A 25073-nucleotide genomic window follows, 5' to 3' on the forward strand; every position below is an offset into this window, starting at 1 on the left:
GCAAAAGCCCTGAGCATGAGATTAATAGACACTTGCCACAGTGTAAACCGGTTACCTCTATATTCCAATACAGGGGTTGAAGATACAGGATTCCACATAACACACACACTGATTGTTGAACCAGAGCTCCCTGTCCTATCACACCACCCCATCCATAAACTTACTGAGTTCAGTTTTAGAACAATTCCGATTTTTGGCCCCAAACTACTTAGCTTGGAAGATCATTCCAAAACTTAGCTCCTCTGATAGACTGAAAAGAAGAGGATTTCTTGCAACATTTGTCCATAAACCACTTTATAGCTATTTGATCTTGATTTAGTGTTATTTTTCAGCTTTAAAAAAATCCCGTCTTCCACCCCCCCACTATAATTTTCCACACAAATGCACTTGTGCAGTGATTGTGTTCCCTCTCAAGCTCTGTTCTGTTCAGATAAACAAGCCAAGATCTTCAAATCTTTCATAAGAAAAGGTATCTGTTCCCTTAACCATCCCTGTACCCCTTCTTTGAACTCCTTCCAGTTTAAGTTAATCTTTATTGAATGTTGGTGACCAGACCAGCACAGTTTTCTAAATGGGACCTTACCAATGCATCATACAGTGGTACCTGTATCTCCTTATCTCTACTGAATATACTCTGCTTTCTGTCTCCTGATCAGTAGTTCTCAACTTTCTAATCTCAGGGCTGAATTAGGTTCTATACTGCTCCCAGTACACTCCACTCCCAAACCTCTGGCATAACCCTACTGCCTACCTTAAGATCACCAAGACCCATCTTGCCCTGTGGCATTCTTTTCAGGCATATGGCAGAGACATCCAAGCTAAGTGTGCCCAGGCTGGAACAAAAGCAGCAAGGCTGTGTCCGACTGGCACTGAACCCAAGCTCTGCCTCTCAGCAGACCTATCTACCCTACTCATGGTGCTACACTGAGGTGGTTCAGGAGGTAGCATGTGTGGAGCAACCCAGTCTCAGTCCCATGTTGCTTGACACCATGGCAAGATTTGGGAGGGAGTTGGTTCCCCCGCCCCCCCAAACACATGGCTCATATTTCCCCTTGTAGCCCACCTACAACTGGCTCTGCTCCCCACAGTCATGAAGGGATAGCAGCTGCTGGCTCTACTAACTCAATGCCAGGGGATCCATGCAGTTTCGTTCAGCTCACCCCAAGAGCCTCCAGCCGGCCTCAGCATCTCAGGCACCCTTAAGTCATGCTACAGCAGCAGTGAAAGTGTACATGCACATTCAGCTTTGCTGCTGCACATCACTTGTAAGTTACTGGCATTACATTCTCTCTCTGTCACTCAATACGGGTTACTCAATGCTCATCTAGCACCTTTCAACCCAGACCACTGTGTAGGAAGATCACTCACATCCACTGACATTGTGGCTTCCTGAAAGGAAGGGGGAGGAAGGCAGTAAACGTTTAACAGCTAAGTGTCACATGTCAGCAGTAGGACAGGAAGAAAACTCTTTAGCTGTCTCCCCAAAGTTCTCTCTTGGCTTCAAATATTTTTGAGAGCAATAGTTTGTCCAGAAAGAGTGAATGAACACTCCCGGTCAACATTTTCAGCCAGGCCATACTCCTTAATAAGGGGCCTTATTTAAAGTAGTGCTAAATTCTCAACCATACCCAGTATCTTCAATAATTCTGACGCTCTCAGAAACAGGGAAAATCAGACTGTTTGGCACATCTGCTGAGAATGCCAACAAAAAAGGCCTACCTGTTATCTTTGGTGATGGTAGGAACAGGACCAAGACCTGCCAGCCTCACACTGTACTTCAGTCAATACAGCCACATGCTGGATTTGAGTCATCTACGTGAACGGCACAGAACCCCATGACCAGGATGCTACTCACTCCCACAATGAGGCTCCTTAAATCTCTGTTTAGAAGTTGAGCTCAGTTTTACATCTTGTTCAAAGAAAGCACCTCTAGGAGCACCTACCACTCGGCTGGGGCTCTGCGGCCACCCTGGCTCATTCTGGCTACCAAGTCATCAGCACAATCTCTCAATACATGATGAATTTTCTGAAAGTGTATGCTAGCCAGTACCAAAGCTGCCTAAGCTGGAGGGACTGGATACACTCAGTCTGTGTGGGAGATTTTAGCCTTCTTTGCAAAATGTCCAGCCCATGACAGGGGATCCCAGCTACTACTGCAATGCCAATAACCCAGCTAAGTCACGAACCACAGAAGTCCTTCTGCATGCAGGTTTGTCTGAACGCTGTTAGCAGTGTTATGACTGCAGCCTAGAAAGACTAAGAACTTATGATTATCAGTACAGGCATGGCCCTGGTTTACTAATACAGACTGTCCCACATCAGCTCAATATTTCAAAAGCATGTTTCTAAACACAAAAGCAGCAAGTAGGAATTGTTTTCAGGGTTTCTTCTGTGCCCCCTGTTCATATCCCTAAGGTGAGGCTGCCCTCTACTGGCTGTTCTCAGAATCAGAGAATGCAGAGAACAGGAATGGATTACTGGTTTCACCCATTAAAATTACAACCACTTCTTTTCTTTGCACTGTATTCCTTGGAGTTCTGTCCAACTCCAGGTTTCAGGAACCAATGTGAGAGGGGCTTCCTACCCATGGGCGACTGGTGCCTCCCGAGTCTGGGGGGGAACCAAATCGCCAGGGGCGGGCGGCTCCCCCAGCGGCTGATCGACAAACCAACAGCAAAACTGGAAGTGCATTTCCGATGGCACTTCCGGTTTTGCAGATGGTGCTTCCAGGGGGTGCATGGCCGATCTCAGGGAGTTCATGTGCACCTGTGTGCACCCCCTACACGTTGCCAATGTTCCTACCCTTTCCCTTTGTGGAGGCTCTTCTACAATTTGTTTCTAACAACCTTCTCCCTCTGACAAAAACCCGCATTTCTGGATCATGACAGTAGACATCCACATTTTTTTCTGTCAAGCCTTTCTTCAGAAGCAGATTCCTCCAGCCTTCCAGGCACTTTTGTTCCTCCTTTTGTTCCCAATGTGTCAGCATTATACATTTTAAAATAATTGTTAGTTCTGTAGAAAGAGATGGGGGCTGAGAGACTGAGAAAGGGTTGCACATGAAATACACCCGAGAGGAGAACTAGAATATTTCTAAATAAGAGACCCCCATTTTCAGAGGCTGCTAGAAAGGAAGAATTGGGCGATAAAAAGGGGTGCATTAGGTGCATAGTTCTGGTACTCACCGTGCTGGGAAGAGGAGGATTTCTCCAGCATGGATTTGTAGAGGTTTCGGAAGGACCAGCTCAGGTCCTGGAAGTTGATCTCAGAGTAGGAGAACTTGAAGTCATGGTTGGTGCTGTAGAGTGGGGGTGGTACATCTGCCCCTTCGCGGCCCTGACCCCCTGCCACAGTGGATGCTGCATCCACAGGCCCCGCACCCTGCTGGGGATCATACATGATGGGTAGAGGAGGGAAAGATATACAACTTTGTAACTCCACAGAAAGATTTGAGGAAGGAGGGGATACACCAGAAAAAGGCACTAGTCTCTTGTCACCTGTTTTTCTCCCAACAGAGACATTCGCACTAGGCTGTGAGTACTCCCCACCTCTCCCCTCCCAGGATGTGCTAATTCTCCCTATCCTCCAGCCGCCTCTCAACCCACCTGCCATTCTCCTCATCCCTCATCTGCTCCTCTTCTCTGTATTTCTTCCTCCCAATAGTGAAGCCACCTCCTGTTTCTATCCTCTCTCCACTTCTTCTCCCTTACCTGCTCTGCCACTTCTTTCCTGCCCCTTCTCTTGCATTCAATAGCTTGTCTAACTTTAACCCAACTAGATAATTGGTCCAAAAAGATATCACCGTAAAAAATTCTTGCCCCTCACATAATTTCTGGACCATCATGGCTACAATATCACTTTTATACTACCTTCTTTTTCCCTGTCACTCACTTGACTGTAGTTAGCAATGGGGCTGGTGGTCTGCAGTGATAGTTGGGGGGTGGCCTCGGGGGGAAGAGAAGCTTCTGTGCTGACTGGGACAGCCCCCCGGGGGCTCTTGCTTGCCTCTTGCTCTGGGGAGTCCTGTGGTATCTGTGGATGGCGAGAGGGAATGAGAGAAGAAAGGAAGAAATCAGAAACAGCAGGAAAAGTGAAACTGCAGATGAGAATCTGGCTCCCCCTTTGTACTACCACATGCCCTAAAAAGGAGTGGGAGGGGGGCAGTGCTGGGAGTTAAAGAACATTCAAGAGGTCTCAGGCTTGTGCCAGGCAAGGCTAAAGACTGGTTCTGGGTGAGAGAAATAGCAGCCACATGGTGTGACCAGAGAAGTCAGACTCATCTGGTCCCAGACTTTTCCTTCTTGTACAAACTCCACTTTCCCCAGTATGATGACAATACAGCCCTGGAAGGTTTCCCTTTTCCTGGAGCAAGAAGGGAATTCTGATCCCCATGTAATTTCATCTGCTCTTAGGAAAGAATCATACTCACATCATCATCTGGAGGGTGCCGCCTCTTGCGAGAAATATCTGGACAGGTGTCTATTGTCCAGTAAGAACCCTGGAAAAAAAACAACCCAATGGTGAGAGGACAGCAGAATTAGCCTTAGGAACTCTCTACTACAGGGCATAACAGACCCATAGCATACAGCACAAACTAATGTGTTAAAGGTCAAAACCATCAACATACTCTTCTCAAGGCATGAGCTGACTGCCAGCAGGATGGCAGGAAATTTTTTTTCCTCTACTTTGCTACTGCCCAATGAGATATAATGCTATTAACCCATGATTTCCTCTGAAGTGTCACAAAGAAGCCACTAAGTTATGGTTCTCACCAGACAAGATAACAAAATGGTCTGATCCAGTGTGGTAAGCCAGACCACATATTACCATCTCCCTTTTGCTAAAACAAGTTCATCATTGTCTTCTGCCTCTCACAAAATTTGTTATTAAGTCAAGTATAGACCAATCAGATACAAATGACCAGAGTGGGCAAGACAACCTATAAGCATATTAGTGGATCATTTTCTGAATCAGGACAGAAGAAATTCCAGAGTGTGGCCAGTTTCATGTCAGCTTCCTAGGGAGATCTGGACTGTGCAAAACAGCACCGTTTCATTTCGACTTCCATTTTCCCATTTTGCTGGGACAGTGTTTTGTTTTGAGTTTTGTTAGCATTGTTCTGTTTAGTTTCATCAAAACTGTTTCGATGTTTTGCCCATAGGCTATAATGGGGAATCATGAAAATGCCTAAAACATGGTCATTTCTTGCCTGATTCAGATGAAACTTGCAGGGATGGTAGCCCCTTCTGAGGGCATGGAGCCTGCCAAGTTTCAAGAAGATAGGTGCAGAGATTTCTGGGAAACTGAATCTTAAACTGTTCAAAGCAGAACTTGTGACACTTGCTGGCAGCGGCAGCCTCCTATCGGCCGGCCAGCAGATCCAGCCCATACCCCTGGGAGAGCTGTGGGGCTGTGCTAGACTCCTCCCAGGGGTGCGGGACCTTAGATCTGCATGCCAGATGACAGAGGGCTGCTGCTGCTGCCTGGAACCGGTGCTGGGCACAACCAGTGCCCAGCGCTGGGAAGACTGATGCTGCCGCTGACCCAAGACAGCTGCGGAAGCCTTCTGTCATCCAGAGCGCAGATCTGGGGGCCTGAGCCCCCTGGGAGGAGTCTGGCATAGTCCTGCAGTCCTCTCAGGGGTGCAGGTCCCCGGATCTGTGCGCCAGATAACAGCATGCTGTCGCTGCCAGCTAGGGCCAATGGCAGCACCAATCTTCCCGGCACTTGGCACGGGCTGTGCCCAACACCGGTCCCAGGTGGCACCAGCAGCCTCCTGTTAGCCGGCACGCAGATTGGGGGCTCGCTCACACCCCCGGGAGGGCTGCAGGGCTGTGCCAGACACTCCTCCCAGGGTATGGGCCCCCAATCTGGGCACCAGATGACAGGAGGCTGCTGCTGCCACCTGGAACTAGCACTGGGCACAGTCCGCACCCAGCACCAGAAAGATTGGTGCTGCCGCTGGCCCCAGAGGCAGCCGCTTGTCATCTGGCATGCAGCTTGGGGGCCCGCACCCTGGAAAGAGTCCAGCACAGCCCCGCAGCCCTCCTGGGGGTCTGGTGAGCCCCCAAATCTGTATGCCAGATGACAAGAGGCTGCTGCTGCCACCTGGGACTGGTGCTAGGCACAGTCCATGCCCAGCACCAGGAAGACCCTGCACTCACCTGCTCACTCCTAGTGCCCCCGCTGCAGCGCCATGGTATAGGCAGGGAGCAGCGCACAGCCCCAACTCCGTGTACTGGAGCAGCAGCAGTGGGGAAAGGGCTGGTGCTTAGCGTGGAGGAGAAGTGGCCGCTCCCCCTGCCCGTGGCCAGCGCCCGGTGCTACAGCCGCTCAGAGCCTGCACGGGGCTGCCTGTGCCTGCTTTCCAGTGATGCGACAGAGGCAGGTCAGCTCTGCCCAGGTTGTGAGTGGCTGCAGCATGGGGTGTTGGCCGCAGGGAGAGGGAGGGGGAGCGACTGCTTCCCCCACCCCGCATTGAGCACCAGCTCGTTCCCCGCTGCTGTTGCTCACTCCAGTTTGCAGGGCACACGGGGTCGGAGCTGCATGCTGCTCCCTACCTGTACCACAGAGCTGAAGCAGGGGCACTGGGAGTGAGCAGGTGAGCATGGGCATCTTCCCAGTGCTGGGCGTGGGCTGTGCCCAGCTCCGGTCCTAGAAGGCAGCAGCAGCCTCCTGTCATCCGGCATGCAGATCGGGGTCCCACACCGCCGGGAGAAGTCCAGCACAGCCCCACAGTCCTCCCGATCTGCCCCCAGGAAGACTGGGAAGACTGCTGCTGCCGCTGACCCCAGCTGATAGCAACAGCATGCTGTCATTTGCTGCGCAGATTTGGGGGCCTGCACCCCCAGGAGGGCTGTGGGGCTGTGCCAGACTCCTCCTGGGGGGGTGCAGCCCCTTGGATCTGAGCACCCGATGACAGAAGGCTGCCGCTGCTAGCTGGGACTGGCACTGAAGCCAAGTAAGCCCAGCTGCAAACTCTAAATGTTTCGAATGCCCTTGTTTCGTTTTGAAGGCTTTTGTTTCGTTTCGATTTCACTGTTTCGAGCTCAAAATGCATCAAAACAGCTTCAAAACTAAACACCCAGCGAAATTTCGCACAGCCCTACCTAATATGCACCTACATCATGCAACCAATCCATGTTTACTAAAACAGAGTATTAAACCAACCTGAATGTTCACAACCAGCAGACACCCACCTAATTTTACTCAGATACCTAGATTATGTTAACTGAAGACCCAAGCCCTTAAAGGAGACTAGCAAAGAAAAGGCATTGGACTTGAGGCCTTTTTTTTTTTTTTTTTTTTGGGGGGTTGTTGCAATTTTATGATGCAAGAGAAAGAAACCTCTGGAGGCCCCAACTCCTCTGCTTTTTTCTTCTCACCTTAACAATATTCACTTTTAGTTTTGCTGGAATTTTCCCTTACAGACCTTCTATTCCTTTTCTACACCTGGAGTTCTGTCAGTCCTTATTGAATGAGCTGAGGTAAAAAAAAAGCACTCTTACCAGTATTTAAGACACCTGAGCTAAATGCAATATTTTTTTCAGCCCCCAAATTTTAAAGTCCATATGAACAGTGGTTCTACTCTTGCTTCCTTCGCTCTCATTTCCCTGAAAGCCACAATGTCATAGTCCTTCCAGTTCTCCAGTTACCCGTAAAGTTTTTCACGTAGAACTGGTTAGACAAGAACTGCATTTTTAAATATAAAAAACAAACAGAAAAAATACATTTTTAATTTTTTCTTAAAAAAAAAGAAAACAAAAAACCATGCAAAAACCTTCCAAGCCAATTAAAAATCACAGAACAGGAAAAAAAGGGGGCTAACACCTGCTTATGCACCTTTGTAGAGCACCCTTTTAATGAACAATTCTGTGTTCACTGAACACAAGTAAAGATCTCCCTGTCTTCTTCTGCTTAATGTTCAATGCATCACACTTCATATATTTCAGAATTCTAACCACAGCAGGAAAAGAGGAGACCCTGGATTCTTCCCCACAGCTTAAGCTACTTGTCTGGAAACGTATGAATTTCTCACCTTCCCAGGATCATCTCTCGGCCGAGGCACCTTCCGGAAACATTTATTTAGAGACAGGTTGTGGCGAATGGAGTTCTGTGGAGAGATGCAGATAAATACTGTGTAGATAACCACAGAGCATAATGCAGCCTTCACCAAGAAAGGGTGAAAAAGAAAAAGGGCCGAGAGGAGGCAAGTAGTCTGTATATTCCCAGGATGGGGATGCGAGAAACTAGGGAAAGCAGAGGAAATTACACTGCTAGAGGCTAAGGTCCTCTTTGTATACCCATGGAGGGGCAAGTGTGGATGGTTTTTGGGCTAGGGACAGATTAGCAGAAGGTATTTTTGTAGGCCTTTCTTAGTAGGACGGGGTTCCTCAACACTCAAATACTCCAGGGGAAATTAGGAGACATCTGGAACCCTGCTTCCTCCAGATGGCCATCTACTTCTGTGCCTGGCTTTTTTTCCCTACTCAGGGAACACTCTCTACGGAGGGGGAAAATGAGGTCTCTCAAGCTGGTGGAGATGGCATTGCAGACTCCATGCTCCTCACCTTCCATCCGATACCAGCATTCTTGTAGTAGGGGAAGTTGTCGCAGATCCAACGATAGATCTCGCTGAGTGTCATCTTCTTGGCAGGTGACGAGTTGATGGCATATGTGATCAGCGTGGCATAGCTGTAACGTGGCTTCCCGTCTTGGTGCACTGCAGCCTCATCCTTACTCAGAGTGGCGTTAGGGTCAGTGGGGGATCCAGGGGGGCACTTTCGTGCAGCCCCTGGGGGTCCTGACTGTGAGGAACCCCCTAGTTTCTCAATAGTAGCTCGCAAGGTGAGCTGGGGGAGCCAGTCTATGGAAGTCAGGCTGCTTTCCAGGTCAGAGGCCATGATGCCGGAAGTAAGAGCGTCTGTGGGGAGAAAGGAACAGTCATGGGACCTAATGATACAAGCAAATTGTACCCAGATAACAGAGGGGAAGGATGCCCTCCCTAACCCCTCACAAAACATCTATAGGGACTGTCTTACATACAACAGTGCATTCTTCTTGCAAATAACATCTCAAAGTCAGGACAGACCTGGCATGGTAACCTTAGGGGCACAATTCTATTCTGAGTAGCCCGATTCTGTTCAGGTAAAATTCTTTGGACAGCGGAGGAAGGTATTTCACAGAGATAGGACTATTCCACCAGCTGCATCCTAGTCGTACCATGACCACATCCCCTTAGCAAGACAGGCCTAGGATGGTACCCTGAGGGACTGCCCCCTCGCTCGATAACCTGACAAGTCTAGCTCCTCAGGAGAGATGTAGGATCACAGCTAAGGAGGAAGCAGTGTATCTACATCACACCCTACAAGCAATATTCAAGACTGTTTCTCTGAGCCACAGGTGGTTCATCAACATATCATGTAGGGCTCGTCACAGAAAATGTTATTAAACTTGTTTCTTTAGCTGTGTGCATTATGTCTTTCCTGCAATTATAAATAATGCCCAACACATGCTATCTGCTTCTATTACTTATAGACCAATACCATCATTTTTTTCATTTAAATGGGAATATTTGTCACACTTTGCAGGGCATAGATGTTGTCGTGGGTCTTTGGTTAATGCTGACTGCTCACATGGCTCCTAAGCCAGTCAGGACTGAGTGCCACTGGCTACATAACCCCACCTGAACAGTTCATAACTGGAAATGTGTGGGGAAGCGGTGAATGTCTTCCTCAAGGCTTGCTACCTCTTTCTGCATCACGTGACATTATATCTAATCCCAGCCCTGCCTGCCAATTTAAAAGCCCACATGCTTATGTAGTACAACATACACGTAATTTTATCTACCTCATTAGGCCAGGACTCAGACCATTTCAAAAGCAGTAATTATATAAATTAGATTTTACTCTTCTTTAACACATTTTTCCCTAAGTATGACAAAGCCTTTTACTTAACAAAGCCCCACCACAGGTAAATAAATATTATCTCCAAACTCAGAAACCAGAGAGATGCACACAAAGAGAAATGACTTGTCCAAAGTCACACCATGAGTCTTCAGAGGAGCAGGAAATAAGAACCAGGGTCTTTTGATTTCTAGTCCTTTCACGGGTTAAGACCATATTTCTTTTCATAAAAATAAAACACACTTGCTGAAGGTGGGCAGCAATTATACGAAGGGATCCTATCCCAGTGCCTTTGTTGTTATATCAAATATCTGGTAATTTATATGGGATGAGCTAGTATGCTACCAACCAGGGTGTCAGGTTAAAAGAAAAGTCACCCTCCCTGCTAGCCCTCATTGGCTGTACCCAGGACTAAATTCTACTTCCATTCATAGCTAGTGCTGGCCCATCTGAGGCCAGGCTGTGGCGATCAATCTGTCTGGCTATAGTCTCCACTGAACCTGGACAGAGTAGTGGGGATTAAGTCTATTGGTTGCCAGGTCTGCACCTTCTACCAGTCAGAAATTCACTTTTAAAAAAGATCAGAGATTCACATCAGCACTCCCAAAGGTAATAAAACTAACACATGAAGCATGGCCAGGTAACAGATAAACCACGCGTGCACACACAGAGATAACCGATTAATACAGACACGCCCTGCCAGGGAAAAATTAGTCATCTGGCCCCTTCCACTGACTGCATCACCACACCGAGCGGATCGGATGAGACAGGGAAACACCCTCTCAGTGAGTTTAACAATCAGATCTTCTTTCTAAAAATAGGTCTTTGGGGATGACACTGTGTACATGCGCAGATCCAGACACGCATGCACCCAGCACGCCCATGCACAGACACAACTCTGCAGCACCCTGTGCTCTCAGAACACAGAAGCACACAAAGGTCTATGCCTGACACACACACGCTCACAAGCTGGGTTTTCACAGCTGCACACAAAAACCCCCAGTACTTGTACAAATAACTAAGTGAGCTGATTGCATCCTGTGTTCAGACATAGCAGTCAGCTACAGCTGCAAATACCTCGAATCACACAGCCAGCATGATCACTTACACCTAATACACACATTGAAATATAAAACGGACCTTGCAGTATCTGTGACAGAGGGAACCATTCTTCTGCCTATGTAGCAGAGAGGAAAGGTCCTACTGCAACACACTTATCCATCTCCCCATCAGGCTAGCAGAGATAACAGCGATGACTGCTCACTCTCTAGTTAACTCAGGAGTGAGAGTTACATCAGGCCTTCTGTTACAAGCCTATTTTCAGCTGCTCATTAACTGACTGATAACTCCTTGATGACTGAAACTGGTCTCAGGGTAATCATATATATATTTTTTTTTTTTTTTTTTTTTTTTAAATACAGTGAGAGGAAGAAAAAACTTGCTGGGTACTCAAACCCAGCATAACTACAACTCGCATGTAAATCCCCTGTGACAAGCCCCACGTTGTTAAGATGGTCAGAGCCCCAGCTTCTCCTTTTTGTTCTGCTGTGTGTCTTAAGGGACAGACTAGATCTTGCTCCTGGGGTGACTCCTCACCCCAAACCAAGCTTAGTCTCCTTTGCCCCAGACCAGACCCTTTCAGCTCCAGTGAAGGAAGCTCTGACACTCTTTGGGTTTGCAAAGATAAGAAAGCAGATCCCCTCCTTCTGAGGAAGAGGAATGCCTGAAGCACCCACTGCTTTGTGATCACACTTGCCACAGAGAATCAGTAAGGTAAAACAGGAAAAAAAGGTTTTGTTACAGAAAGATAAATAATGCAGGCAAAAGTAACTGTAGTTTGAGACACAAAAATAGAAGGTCAAAAATACAATCTTTCACCTTCCTTCTCTATCTAGAAACAGCTCCAAAGTAATCCTTTTAACCCAGGGGTGGGCAAAATATGGCCTGTGGGCCGCATCTGGCCCGTGAGGCCATTCTATCCAGCCCACAGGGCCCCTAGAAAAAATTTAGAAAATTAATATTGATCTGTCCTTGGAGCCTGTAAAAAATGACAGAAACCAGGGGCAGTAGGACCCAGGAGAAGCCCAGAGGACTCCTGCAACAGCAGGTCCTGCCCAGCCCTGCCCCCCAGCCGGGAGCCCCAGCAGGGGCTTCTGGCCTGGGACCATGTGGCTGCCCCAGCGCAGGAAGCTCAGGTAAGGTGGGGTGGAGGGTGAGGAGGACCCTGGACAGAGAAGGGGTCCAGGGAAAAGCAGCCCCTCACCTGCCCTGTGGCCTGCTGCAGCACACGCAGGGGTGTCCTGAGCAGACACAGGCAGCCACACACCGGCTGCGAGCGGCTGCAACACGGGGCACTGGCCATGGGGCGGGTGAAGGGCCACTTTTCCCCACGCTCTGCACCAGCTTGTAAACCACCCCCCACTGCCAGCCTGGGCCCTGTGCCGGCTTCAGGCTCGCCCGTTGGGGCTTTGCACAGCAGCAGCAGCTGTGGCCCCCCGACTTGCCACTGCCACCTCTGGGCTGCCCAGCACGAGCCTGGAGCCGGCGCGGGGCCAGGCTGGCAGCGGGGGCGGGTTACAAGCTGGTGCTGAGCATGGAGGGAAAAGCGGCCCCTTGCCCACCCTGTGGCTGGCACCCTGTGTTGCAGCCGCTCACAGCCCTGTGGGGCTGCTTGTGCCTGCTCAGGAGAGCCCCGCACAGGCTGCGAGCAGGGAACACTGGCCATAGGGTGGGTGAAGGGCTGCTTTTCCCTGCACTCTGCACCAGCTCCTTCCCTGCCGGTGAGTGCAGGGTCAGGGCTGCACGCTGCCCCCAGCCTGTACCACGGGGCTGGGGGGCACTGGGAGTGAGCAGGAGTGTGGGGCCCACACCAGTGTCCCAGGTCCAACGCTGGCAGGATCCAGAGCAGGGGCTCTATGGAGCCAGGCCAGCTCCCCACTCTCCCTGCTGGTGCAGCCCAGCCTGGCTCAACAGACCCCTGCCAGCCTGCACCCCGCTCTGGGCCCCACCGGTGCTGGCCCTGGGACATTGGTCCCAAGACACTCGGACATTGGGCCCAAGATGGTGACCAGGGGGTGGGGCACCTGTCAATGGGTGGGGCTACCCATGCAGCCATCAACAGCTTGCCAAAACTGGGCAAGCGGCCCTCTGCCTGAAATAATTGCCCGCCCCTGTTTTAACCAGTGATTTCTCTGAACGTGGCTTTTCTTAGCTAGCATCCTGTCAGACTCATTTAGCTTGCCCTAGCTGAGGCCTAGATGGATTCTCCAAGCTTTGGCTGGGGCCACAAAATATCCCCTCTTCCCTAGGGATTTCTTGAACTCCCCACCCTGCCTTCCACCCTCCCCCTTCTCAGGCACCAGCACTCAGGAACTCTTTTGCTTCTGGGGAGAATCAATTTTATGCAGATGGGCTTTCGCTCTTCACCAGGTGGGAGTGACTAAAGGCGTGTCACTCCCCTTTCCAAAAGTTTTTGGGGCCCATTTGGTAATGTATACAAGGAGCAAATGTGACCTTCTACAGATGGGAATGTTTCATGAACACCCTTCCAGCCTCTAACATGTATGAAGACATACCTTATTGGATTATTTTACAGTTATAAGAGGAAATCACAAAAGTGTGAGTGAGAGTAAGAGATCCTATGATACATTTGGGCATAAAGATGACAAAATGAACACAGCTTCACACTAGCTGCAAGTAAAGACTAAACACTGCAGAAGTAAATCTAATTCTGCAGTATCCCTGTTGATGAGCCCTAAAAGCAACTTGGTTTGGGGGTGGATTAGTGACATCCCCAATGACCAGTCCTTGCTGAAGAACCATCTCCAAGTAAATGTTGGGGGGAAAGCACACATGAAATAAACAGCAATTGCATGTTTAGTCTTGTAGAAATGCATTAGTAAAAATGCCAGCTACAACAACAACATGTACAGGACAACGGATTAATCCATAGTATGCCGCTGTGATTTTATGTAGCTGTTTCACAGTGGAAGTCCACATTTGTGAGATTTTTAGCTGTAGGACTCTGGAATTACAAAACAAAATATATGCAAAGCGTAAAGACATCCCATTCTCTCTCTCAAAAAATGTGCTGAAACCAAAAAAATTAAGTTAAAAAAACTGAAACAAAGTTCATGGTAGGGAAAAGATAGTTTTCACAGGGCACTTAACCTGCCAACCCAACCCTGAGAGACTAGTTTGGATTATCAGTTACACGCTTAAATGCCAGGTTAAAGTGCAACGGGTTCAATTCCATCTCAGGCAGGCAGCGCTGTGCTTACCCGACTCCTCTGGGAAATGCATGCAAGGTGAGAAATGGATTACCTTCGACCCCAAGCACAGGCTAAAAAGCTGAACTTCTGCATGTCTTGACTGAAGAGAAAAAGTATGCAACTTCAATGCAAGTTTGGTGGTTGTACACACACACACAAGGATCACCCGCTGCTGAATCACCGCGACTTCTGATGGGAAGTGCAGGAGCTGCTTAAAAACACAGAGCCAAGCTAACAACTGCTTAGGACAGGAAGTGAAGAGGCCAATGTCAGATAAAAATTGTATGAACTACTTCAGAGGAGACTTGCTGAAACTTTAGCCTTGCCGCAACATCGGGTGTATTATTCTGTCTCATATGAAAGATGATGTGAGACCTTTAATGACCGCAGGAAATCAGGCCTTCACCTCTACATCTCCTCTTAAGGTGTCAATTTAAGCAGCACAATGGCTTTAGGAACAACCTAGACCACAAGTTAATGCTGAGGTAACCTGTTTGAATGTCTATCCCCTCACATATCTTCCATCCAAATAGTGAACCAGCTTTACATTTCGTAGTAATGTCAAATGAGCCTAAACTGGAGCAACTACAACACACATGATTCCTTCAATCTCCATTTCCCAGTCATGATTTTTCCAATCTCCATTTCCCAGCCTTCATTCCCTTAGCCCCAGTCCTATGATTTCCCTCAGAAAGAGCTTCTTAACAGAACCAATATATTCAGCCCAAATCAATGTATTTTGGTAGGTCCAACTACATCAACTACCTAGCATTGTAATGAGGAAGAGAATTTCAAATGAAATGAATTATTTGCGAACATCAGGGATACAACAGGGTTACCATATTTCCAGTTTCAAAGAAGAGGACACCTGCCATGTTGGGGGGGGCAGTGATATGCCCATGCCCTACTGTCGCAGGTCACTAAGGTGCCTGCTCCTCTTAGAGCAGAGATAAGAACCCAGGTGCAGGTTGCCATGACAACCAGTTAATGAGGGTACTGGCCGCACCTGCACCTGATCAGCTGGCCGGAGGAGGCAGGGCCCTAGGCCCATATAAACCCCAGAGCTGGGACCAGGGAGTTGGTTTCCTACCAGCAGCTGAAGGGGAAGGAGCCTCCAAGAAGGAAAGGCCCAGAGATGTGGTAGCTGGCAGATATGCTACCCTTAGAACAAAGGGCACACCAGGAGCCCATAAGGTATCCTTGCCTATTAGGCACTGAGCCTCAGAGAGGGAGTTTTACTCTTTCAAAGGGGCACAGCATGACGTGAGTTTTGTGTCACATTACAGTCCGGGACTCATGGTGGTTGGCTGTGGTTGGTGTGCTGTCCGATAACACCGGTGGTTTGGGTGCAGCTTTTTGGGGAATGAGGCGGCCTCATTGGGGCCCACTGCAGTGTGGGGACCCTGGTGCCAGAGAGGGCACAGCATATGGGGGGGAACAGAACCCGACGCCAAAGAGGGTGCAGAGACAGGGCTGCAGAGAGCCTGGTGCCAGGGAGGGTGCGGACAGCCCAGCGAGGACAAGGGGCTGAATTAATACGAGGCCTAGGCAAGACAATGCCAGTATCATCTGTGAGGCTTGGGGTGTGGTAAAGGGGTGGTTGGAGCCACGCATACGGCCCATAAGGCTGACAGACTCGGGAACCATCCACAGTGAAGCGGGACATCAAGGGGTTTAGAAACAACAGGGTTAATGGGATCTAGCCTTCCTATATTCATCATATCAACAAGACATGGCAGGAGAGAACGAGGGTGCTTGTAGGGCAAAACTGGCATGGTTAAGGAACTGGGGGTAAATGTGGCCACCCCTAGGTAGCCTACCCTGCTACACTTACCCTTGCCCCTCACTCCCAAGCCACAGCCCCCCCAGCCTTGCTGCTGCCCTTCACTCATGACCCCCAGTACCCTGCCCCCCAGACCATGCTGGTGCCCCTCACTCCCAACCTGCAACCCCACTACCTGTGCCCCACGCTCCTGCAATATCTCCCAGCTGCCCCACCCCTGAGGGCACTGACCCCAGTGCTGCTGGCCAGGCCACACATTTCCCTGCTGCCCCAGAAGGGCCCCTCCACCCCCTTCCCCAGCTGGATTGACAGGAGTCTCCCCCGCCCTATTGCTGCTCCAATGTCCCCCTCAGCACCAACAGGCGCACGTGCGCGCGCACGCACACCCCTCCTTCCCCAGACAGTCCCCAAGCCCTGGGCCTCCAACTCCCACCCCCCATAGACTTATCTGCATGCAGCTGCTGGGGCCTGCCTGGCTGCACGTCAGCCACGTGTGCGTATGTGCATAGATGCACATGATGCCCCCTACCTCCAATCACCCTCCGCCCCCTGCTCTCTCCAGCCCCAAGCAGCTCCTTGCTAGGGCAAGCCAGAAAGTACTAGGAAAAACTTTGATGCTGAGCAGAGCAAAATCCTGAACTTCTGTTGATTATTTTAAGAAACCACCCAGACAGAGATGGGATGACCCAAAAAAAGGACATGTCCAGGAAAATCCCAAAGTATGGTAACCCTAGGATACACAGCCTTCCTATCTGGGCACTAATCTCCACTATAATCCCAAATCAAGAAGGGCAAGGGTGATGGAGGAGTGAGCTTAAATCTGCATTTAAGCATATGGTGGTTTGTAAATTTCAGGCAGAATGGGAATTACTAAAGGAAAATCCTATCATCGGGTGGCTTTGAATAACCACAAATTCACTCCAGACAAGTAATATTTAACTACTTGTCTCAGAACAAGCTGCTGTCTTGCTTTAAACATCCTGGGAGCAGTGACTGTCTGAGGCCAAAAATGAAACCTGGCCCTCCCCTGTCTCAGATTTCCTGTGCTGCACATGGCAGTGATTGGCCAAAGAATTTAATACTTTGGCTGTCCTGATGTTTTGCAAAATTGTCTCTCTTGGCCAGGTACTTCCTATCCAGCATGGCAGGACTGAAAAATCCTGGCTATGATGCATGGCACTTCAAAAACTGTGGTGAGTGTGGTTATGGCTTAGTTGCCTCTTTGAGGCCGTGTTCAAAGACTTGTCGGTTTGGAATCAGCTGCAGCTGAAGCTGTACAGTGACAGCGTGAATGAAATGAGACTGGGTGTAACCTGTTAAAGACACACACAATCTACTAACTAGATTCATTGCCACTTTATTTTTTCTTGTTGTTATTCTGATCCAATTAAACTGCTGGCCCAAACTTTTAAAGCTTCCAAAAAGGAAAAGAATAAAAAAGGGTAAAAATGGCTATACCTGGAAAAATAGACAGCTTCTACTCTGAGGAAAGAAATGAGGATTTTGAAGTGTATGTGCAAAGGGTGCCGCAATATTTTTATCCCAGTACCAGAAAGGGGAGCAGGGGAAGAAATCAATTTTCCTAACTCTAGCTGCAAGAGACGTTTGCCGTTTTGAAAGGCTTGTATTTTCCCTCAGGAACCTGGAGATATGGACTCGTATCACAGGAATTAGATGTTTAAAACGTTATCTAACCCAAGCAAGCTTCCTCATTGAGAGAGGGAAATTTCACAAAAGAAACCAGAATGAAGGAGAAGGCATATCTGATTTCCTGCCTAGTCTCAAATTGCTGTCTACCACCTACCATTTTAATAAGTATCTGTGAGAAGCCCTTAGGGAATTGCTTGTTTCTGGAATTGGAGATCCAGAATGAAAAGAGAGGCTACTGCATATTGTTCATAAAAGGAAATCTAATCTGGAAAGAGCAGTGGACACACGATTGGTGTTCAAGTCAATCAAAATAAAACCCTTTTGCTTATATGCTGCATGAAAAAAGAAAACCAGCCCTGACAGCAAAGAGATGACAGAAGTCACTGTACTGAGAATCACATTTCCATTGCTTGGAAACAACCCAGCAAGCAGAGTAATATTTTTACAATAAAATGAGGTGCTGGAGATGTGGTAACAGGGGACACACAGACCATGCTTGTCATATGCCACAAAGGAGAAAGGAATTCAACAAAAGGAAGTTGTTGTCACCTAACAGCAAGTAGCACGATACTAGCTCTGTGAATATGAAGGAGACTGTTACAAAATCTGTGCTTGTCCCTAACAAGATGGCCTATGACACCAGTACTGAGAAGTCTGCAGTGCAACAGAGAAGAGAGACAAACCTTGCAGGCTGTGTTCATGCAAATAGATACCAGTGATGCAACAGTTGCAATTTCTACCAAATTTCCTGATCAGTCTGACAGTAAGAGAAACCGAAAAGCATCATAATCAAAGGAAGAGAAGTTGTGGATGTTTGCTGATAGATGTAAATTACAAGGGCACTTGGTAATTGTTATACGGATACAGTCCTGTATTATGAAAACAGTTTCTGCCAATTAGCGAAGTACAGTACATCACAGACTAGGTCTGCTGGTAAACTGGAAAGAAACATGAATCTGTTTGATGTATCACAAGTTTAGCAAAAGGCATAATGGCGCACACTAAAAAAAAAAAAAAAAAAGGCCAAACCTGCATTTTCTAAGGCTCAACCAGTGCCTTGTTTTGTGAAATCCTACAGATATGAAATTACTCTGCTCCTGCAGTTTCTCTAATTGCCTATCTTGAGTTTAATGAAGAAACTGCACTGCCTGTGTGTGTTCCTGAAACTGATGAAGTGTGAGGAATTGTGGGGACTATAAAGTCACCATAAACCCCAGTTTGGAAATGGATCAGCATCTACTTCCAAAACCACAGAATTTATGTGCAAAACTGGCAGTAAGGGTGAAGTTTACAGAACATGACCTGCTTTAAACGCATCAACAGGTGGTCTTAGAGCCAGATTCTAATAACTGAGGGCTAGGATGCAACATTCACTATTAAAGTTTTAATATCTTTGCTGTGGAGATGCACAAAGGGCTTGAAAGGTTACCATGTAGTATGTCTTGCCTAGTTAAAAAAAATGAATCAATTGAGCTCTCAAAGGCTTCTATTTTATTGTCTGCTATGTAGATATGAGAGAAATGCAGAGGGACCCTTGAGAAATTCTGAGGGATACTGTAAACATTGCAAGAATATGGGTTCAAAGTTAACAAATAACTTGGCTATTTATAGCACAGCATAGGTGTGGAAGGGAGAAGGCAAAACACCTGTTAAAAGACAGTATTCATGCTATCAAGAATGTGGCTATATACTTAAAAATGCTTTCAAGCTGGGATCATTTTTAACTGTTAAAACTACTATGAAAGACTTACTCCAAGTACATCTATAACAACAATGGTGTCAGTATTACAAGGAAAAAATGTAAGTGGACTTGGAACAAAAGACAAAATAAGGCTTTTTAAGAAGTGCAATTAACAATTCTACTGTTCTGGCAGTTTTTAATCCAGGGTATTCCTCAATTACGGTGAAATACTTTATGAATACAGCTAGGAACTCTAATTTTGAACATATGCAAAGGTGGGAAAGAGAAATCCATGACATTTACTTCAACAATATTAACAGAACAATTTCTCTTACACTGTGAAAGAGACATTGGACATTATTTTTCGAGTAACTCAATTTTATGAGTACTTATTTGGAATGAAATTTGCCTTGGAAACCAGTTATGAGCCGGTCATAGAAAAACTATATTCAAAAGAAAGTATTTTACCCCTTGAAACAAGCAGAATGCACAAGAGTGTTTTAATCTTGGGCGCACCATTATGGTACCCAGTACAAACCTTCCAGGAAGGATAGGTCTTGTACTTAATACATATATAGTACCCAGACTGCCACTGAAATTTAGAGACTATATCAAAAAAAGAATCAGGTATAAAATACCATATTTACTCAACTACAAGACAAGCTTTTTCCCCCCAAACAGCATGGGGAAGAAGCCCCTCATCTTGCATTCACATACAAGAAAATCTCATTAAATACATTGTCTATCATTAAACTGCTGACAAAAAAACAGCATGTATTCAGCAATGGAAGTTGATTTAAGGCAGCAAACACTGAGCATGACTATAAAATATGTGGCCTCTATGAGGCAAACATGCTGATGGGATTTTTTTTTTTTTTTTTAAAGGGCCAAAAAAAAGAAAAAGTGGGGAGGGCAGGTGCTCCCTCTTCAGGAAACTGGCACTGGGCCTGGAGGTGCTGCTGCTACCAGGCTGACACCAGGAGGGCCAGAGCCAACCCTGACACCCTCCATTTCGTAACTAAACTGATTGATCTTAGCCAAAAGGCCTACCACTTCTTTTTTTTTAATTTTGTGTTTTCACCCAAATCAGCCAAATCAGTTCCAAATTCTATCAACTGAGCAGAGTGTAAATCGTTCAAGTCCGTGTGGCGCTACCTCCCAGACTCTTCTGCCTGAGGCTTCAGATAGTCCCAAATCCATAGCAGGCATCCTATATGCAAGCCCCAAACCCCAATCCCAGAGGCCTTGGAGTTCAGATGCTCCCTAGTCTTGCTTGCTCCCCAAGCCAAAAACAAGCTGGGGTAAAGCCCAGCAGCAATTCCCCAACCCTGTAAATTGTGTAGCCAACATACTCGCATTTGGAGGCATTTGTAGACTCTCACAGGGGTCGACCTACCTGCAGTGCAACAGATAAGCCTTTACTCTCTAAATACACTGAGTCAATCAAGGTTGAAAAGAAGGATCTCTCCCCTGGCAGGCAAGTAAAACTACCAGGGCAGAAAACCACCTAATGGTATCTCCCAAGCATACAAAGATAGATTAGTGCAGTTGACGTGAATAAGATATATGGAGTGCAGTACCTCTCAGTGCTAACTTTTTTTTAAGTCATGGTGAGCCACTACTTATATGTAGATTTCTTCCTTACTCCCAAAGCTGAACTGCACCTTTCTGTCCCATTTCCAATTATTCCTGCTTCTTCATCTGCCTTAAATATCTGGCAGACGTCATCAAATGGGGGCCCAAACAAATCACCCACAGTCGTTCAGTTGCTCCCTCTCTCAGCTTGTTATATATTACTGTGGTTGCACCCTCCGTGAGGTAGAACCAGAACAGGTTGCCTTGCAACTCATCTGCATGTAAATTTTTGGAAGATCCCTGGGGTTTGTGACAAGAATACTCAATTCCACTTGTGAGTGGGGGCTAATTGCACATGAATCCTTTGTGGGGTTAGGGGAGGGTATCTGCAGTAGACACATAAACACACACAATAAACAGTGCTGATTTGTGTGGTCATCATGGCTTAAAATGCTGTTGAGACTGCTGGGGCCCAGCCCAAAGAACTATGATAAATCATGAGCTTGTTGGCTTTGGACTAATATCATGCATAGTTTGTACTGTATATAAGCAGGTGCCAAAGTGCTACTTAAAAGTGTGTTTATGGAGTACCTGTGCTAAAAAACTTGCAGCAATTTCAAAAAGGTAAAATACATCAATTCTGGATTAACTAAGTCTATTGGCGCTACATGGAATTATTACAGCTATGTTTATTTCAAGATCAGTGTTTTCTAATTGATTCCTCACTTTCATGTGCTCAAGGAGAGCAGGGTCTCAGAGTAAAGAAAAAGGGAAGGGGCTGTAGGGAGAAGAAGTTGGAGGTGCAGCGGGCAAAAGGGCTACCTGACCCCCAGATTTATTTTCTCTATTGTAACAGGGGGAAGGGGCCAAATTCAAGATAACACTCCAACAATTAGATTCTATACCTAGAAAATTATAGCAAATTTATAGATTTTCCATACATAAAATCTAATTATTGGGGCGTCATCTTATATTCAAGTAATGAGATCTGCACAAGATACTGCATTTACTACAGAAGAGATAGCTATAGAAACTAAGGATAAAAGAATGTCATACATTTTCATATATGAGATGTTATACTTATTTCCATAAAAATGGATTTATCAGTGGAAAAAATGACCATTTCCTATGTGATATAATACTAGCAATACTACAGAGCTTACACATCAGCAGACTGGTTGGGTAACGTGAATGCCATCCATGCATACTTAAAATTAAATCTGACTAGAAGTGTTTGAAACCTATTCACAGGAAGTTAAACCACTGAGAGTTCAGTCAATGTGAACCCTTCAGGAGTCACTAAAACAGGGGTGGGCAAGATGCGGCCTGCCAGGCCATTCTATCCAGCCCGCAGGGCCCCTAAAAAAAGTTAGAAAATTAATATTTATCTGCCACTAGCTGCCTATCATGCGGCCCTCGATGACTTGCCAAAACTCAGTAAGTGGCTCTCCACTCAAAATAATTGCCGACCCCTGCACTAAAATATGTCAAACACCAGGTTATGTCATCTGTAGAAGTGGATTCTAAGCCCTGGCAGGGGCTGCACACCAAGTTTCTAGAAATTAATGAGCAAATGGACTTCTACAGATATGACACTTATTCTACATGGCCAGAAGCAGACCACATAACATATTCTTCTACTGATGAGATAGCAAACAGTCCCACAGTGTCCCAGCAATCTCTGGCTTGCCTAAAACAGTGGCTCCCAAATGTTCTCAATCAATGGACCACTGTCATCCCTCAAATTTTTTACGGACAAGCTTTTAATTGAAAACAACATATATAAATGACAGAGAGATGCTAGCCATGTTAGTCTGAAGTTATGTAGGGCAGGGTGGCACCTTACCAGACTAACTTATTGGGAGAGGCAGGAGCTTTCGTCCTACTTGGTCAGATGCTATGAATGGACTTGCAAACAGCAGAGACACTAAATAGAGAGGAATAAGTAATTTAAAACACACAGATTAGGGAAAGGGGGGTGGGGAGAAGAGGATGGTGCTGAGAGAGGCAACAGTGAGATAAACAGAGCAGTTAACCCACTGAGGGACACAGAGGTTATGAAAGCTGAGGGCAGAAAGCCCAACAGAAGAGGTAGTGCTCTAGGGAGAAGAAAAACTATTTTATCCACTTGCTGTGGCTGGGGAGGAGAATGGCCCTGCGATCTCAACCAAAGAGTGCATGTCCTGAAATGAAGGAGAATGGCCCTAAGATCTCAACCAAAGAGTGCATGTCCTGAAATGGGCTCACATTTGTCTTGCCACCATCTGAACAGGAGTGGTCCAATAAAGCCTTATGTCCCCTTTCCCATACCCTCCAGATGCTGAAGACAGTTTCCTCTCTCCCCTGCAACCTCACGGAGCCATGAGTCTTCTTCCTGATACTCTATCCTGTCCCTCATTCCTCCTTGCTGTGAGAGGGAAGTCTCAGCTTTTTCTAGCCTTTTTTTTTTTTTAAGCACTCTCCCATGTCAGGAAAGTGGAACATGAAGATAAGGGTAACAATCCAGTTAACTTTATATCTAATTTGACATTTATGAATAATCTATGGATGTAAGTATGTAAGTGTGCAATCCCCAATATGTTTGGCCATCGTAGGTTGGCAGTTTTCCTGTAGGTATCCAGGTAGAAGTCAGCCGAGGAGGGATCTGAAGGAAGGCAAGATAATGTTTTCTCACTGCCAGTCTATACTTCCCTTGGGTATGGTATAGACATAACACAGGGTAAAGTCACAGAAGTGGAAAAGCAAGTGGTCAAGCTGTCCTTGTTGGGAGAGCAAGAGGACAGTGCAATCCAAGACATGGGCAGACAAGAAGGGAGATGCCAAAATACAAAAGGCGTTAAAGCAAGGATAAGCAATTGGAATTTAATGGGGTGGCTAAGGGGGGGGGAACTAGACTGGGGGGAAACGATCATGTAGAGAACAATTATCCAGGAGGATAGCCTTAGCAACTGTGTTTAAATGGACTGGAGGGGTGACATGATTGTCAAGGGGGGTAGTCAGGAGGCTGTTGTAGCAGTCAAAGTGGAAGAGAGTGCTAGCTTGGACAGGGATTTTAGCTGCATGGAGAAAGGGTTGAATTTAGAGAAGCTAAAGAAGAAGCAGCAGGGTATAAACAAAGTGTCTATGTCTGGCACAAAACAGTCAGTGAACACCCAGGCTGTGGGTTTGGAAGATTAGGAGTAGATGTGGTGTTACCACAGAGATGAAGAAAGGGTGGGGGAATTAATTGATGGGGAAGGTTGTTCAGAGGGACTTTACAGAATTCCATTTTGGCTGTGATAAACTTAAGCTGTCAGCAAGTCATTTAAGGGAACATACCAAAAAGAGATGCCAAGATGCAAGACTGAGGAGAGAAGTTTGAGAATCACTAGCATTAAGATGGTAGTGAAGCCAAGTGAATAGATGAGTTAATCCAAAGAGAGTGAGTGGGCTGAAGCAGGAGCTGTGAGAGACCTGTACAGTAATGGACAATGAACAAGTGACCAAAGCAAAAGGACAGAACTAGGGCACGGTATAGCCACAAGTCAAGAGAGAACAAAATTTCAAGAATCAAGCATCAGAAACACCAAGAAGCCACGAAAAAAAGATAGCACAGAGACCTTAAGATCTGGCTGAGAAAGGGTTATAAGAGACCTTAAGAGACGTTTCATGAGATCCAGGATATCTGCGCTTAAGCCAAGGCAAAAAGCAGTTCTAGGCTGAGGACTAGGTAATGCACTTTTCACCGCAAAGGGGGAAAAAAAAAAGGTTTGCACTCTATTTGCTTCTCCTTGAAGGCCTGAAAGGTTTTTTGTTTAATTTCCCAAGGTTGTTCCTTCTGTTCAGTACCTTAGATACACTGGGAATAATAAATCCAGCTCTTTATATATAGCACTTTCCATCCTTGTACATCCACTTTCAATCCTTGTACATCCAAACAATTTACAAAGGATCAGTACCATTACCACCTTCAGAAAGGTGGACTAAGGCACAGGACAGTGAAGTGATTTGTCCCACATCACCCACGTCTCCTTTGCAGTGGGCTCCCCCCCGTGTTTTTGTTAGACATCCAAGGACATGGAAGGCATTTTTAAAGAAGTTATTTAAACTCTGCTTACTTTGCCATCCTTAAAAAAAACTATGAGGAGAAAGCAGGATTTGGAATTATTATTTATTTTTTTTGTTTAACAGCAGTTCAGAAGAAAAACTATTGTGAAAAATTCAACATT

The 25073-nt window shown here is 46.7% G+C and overlaps 1 protein-coding gene across 4 annotated transcripts in view; it reads right to left on the minus strand.

Moving 5' to 3' along the window:
- Window positions 1-25073, minus strand: part of FOXJ2 (forkhead box J2) — a 39908-nt gene that overhangs the window by 9282 nt on the left and 5553 nt on the right. For 3 of the 4 annotated variants that reach the window (XM_025214397.1, XM_006032618.3, XM_025214395.1), the window contains 5 exons: window positions 8571-8923; window positions 8039-8113; window positions 4430-4498; window positions 3892-4032; window positions 3186-3384 (listed from right to left, as the gene is read on the minus strand). In XM_025214397.1, coding sequence (XP_025070182.1) covers window positions 3186-3384; window positions 3892-4032; window positions 4430-4498; window positions 8039-8113; window positions 8571-8903 — 817 coding nt within the window. In that variant the 5' untranslated portion in view covers window positions 8904-8923. The remainder of the gene's footprint in view (window positions 1-3185; window positions 3385-3891; window positions 4033-4429; window positions 4499-8038; window positions 8114-8570; window positions 8924-25073) is intronic. The other variant, XM_025214396.1, reaches the window with a different exon arrangement.

This window comes from Alligator sinensis, unplaced genomic scaffold, assembly GCF_000455745.1.
Source record: "Alligator sinensis unplaced genomic scaffold, ASM45574v1 scaffold1129_1, whole genome shotgun sequence".
NCBI classification, from domain to species: Eukaryota; Metazoa; Chordata; order Crocodylia; family Alligatoridae; genus Alligator; species Alligator sinensis.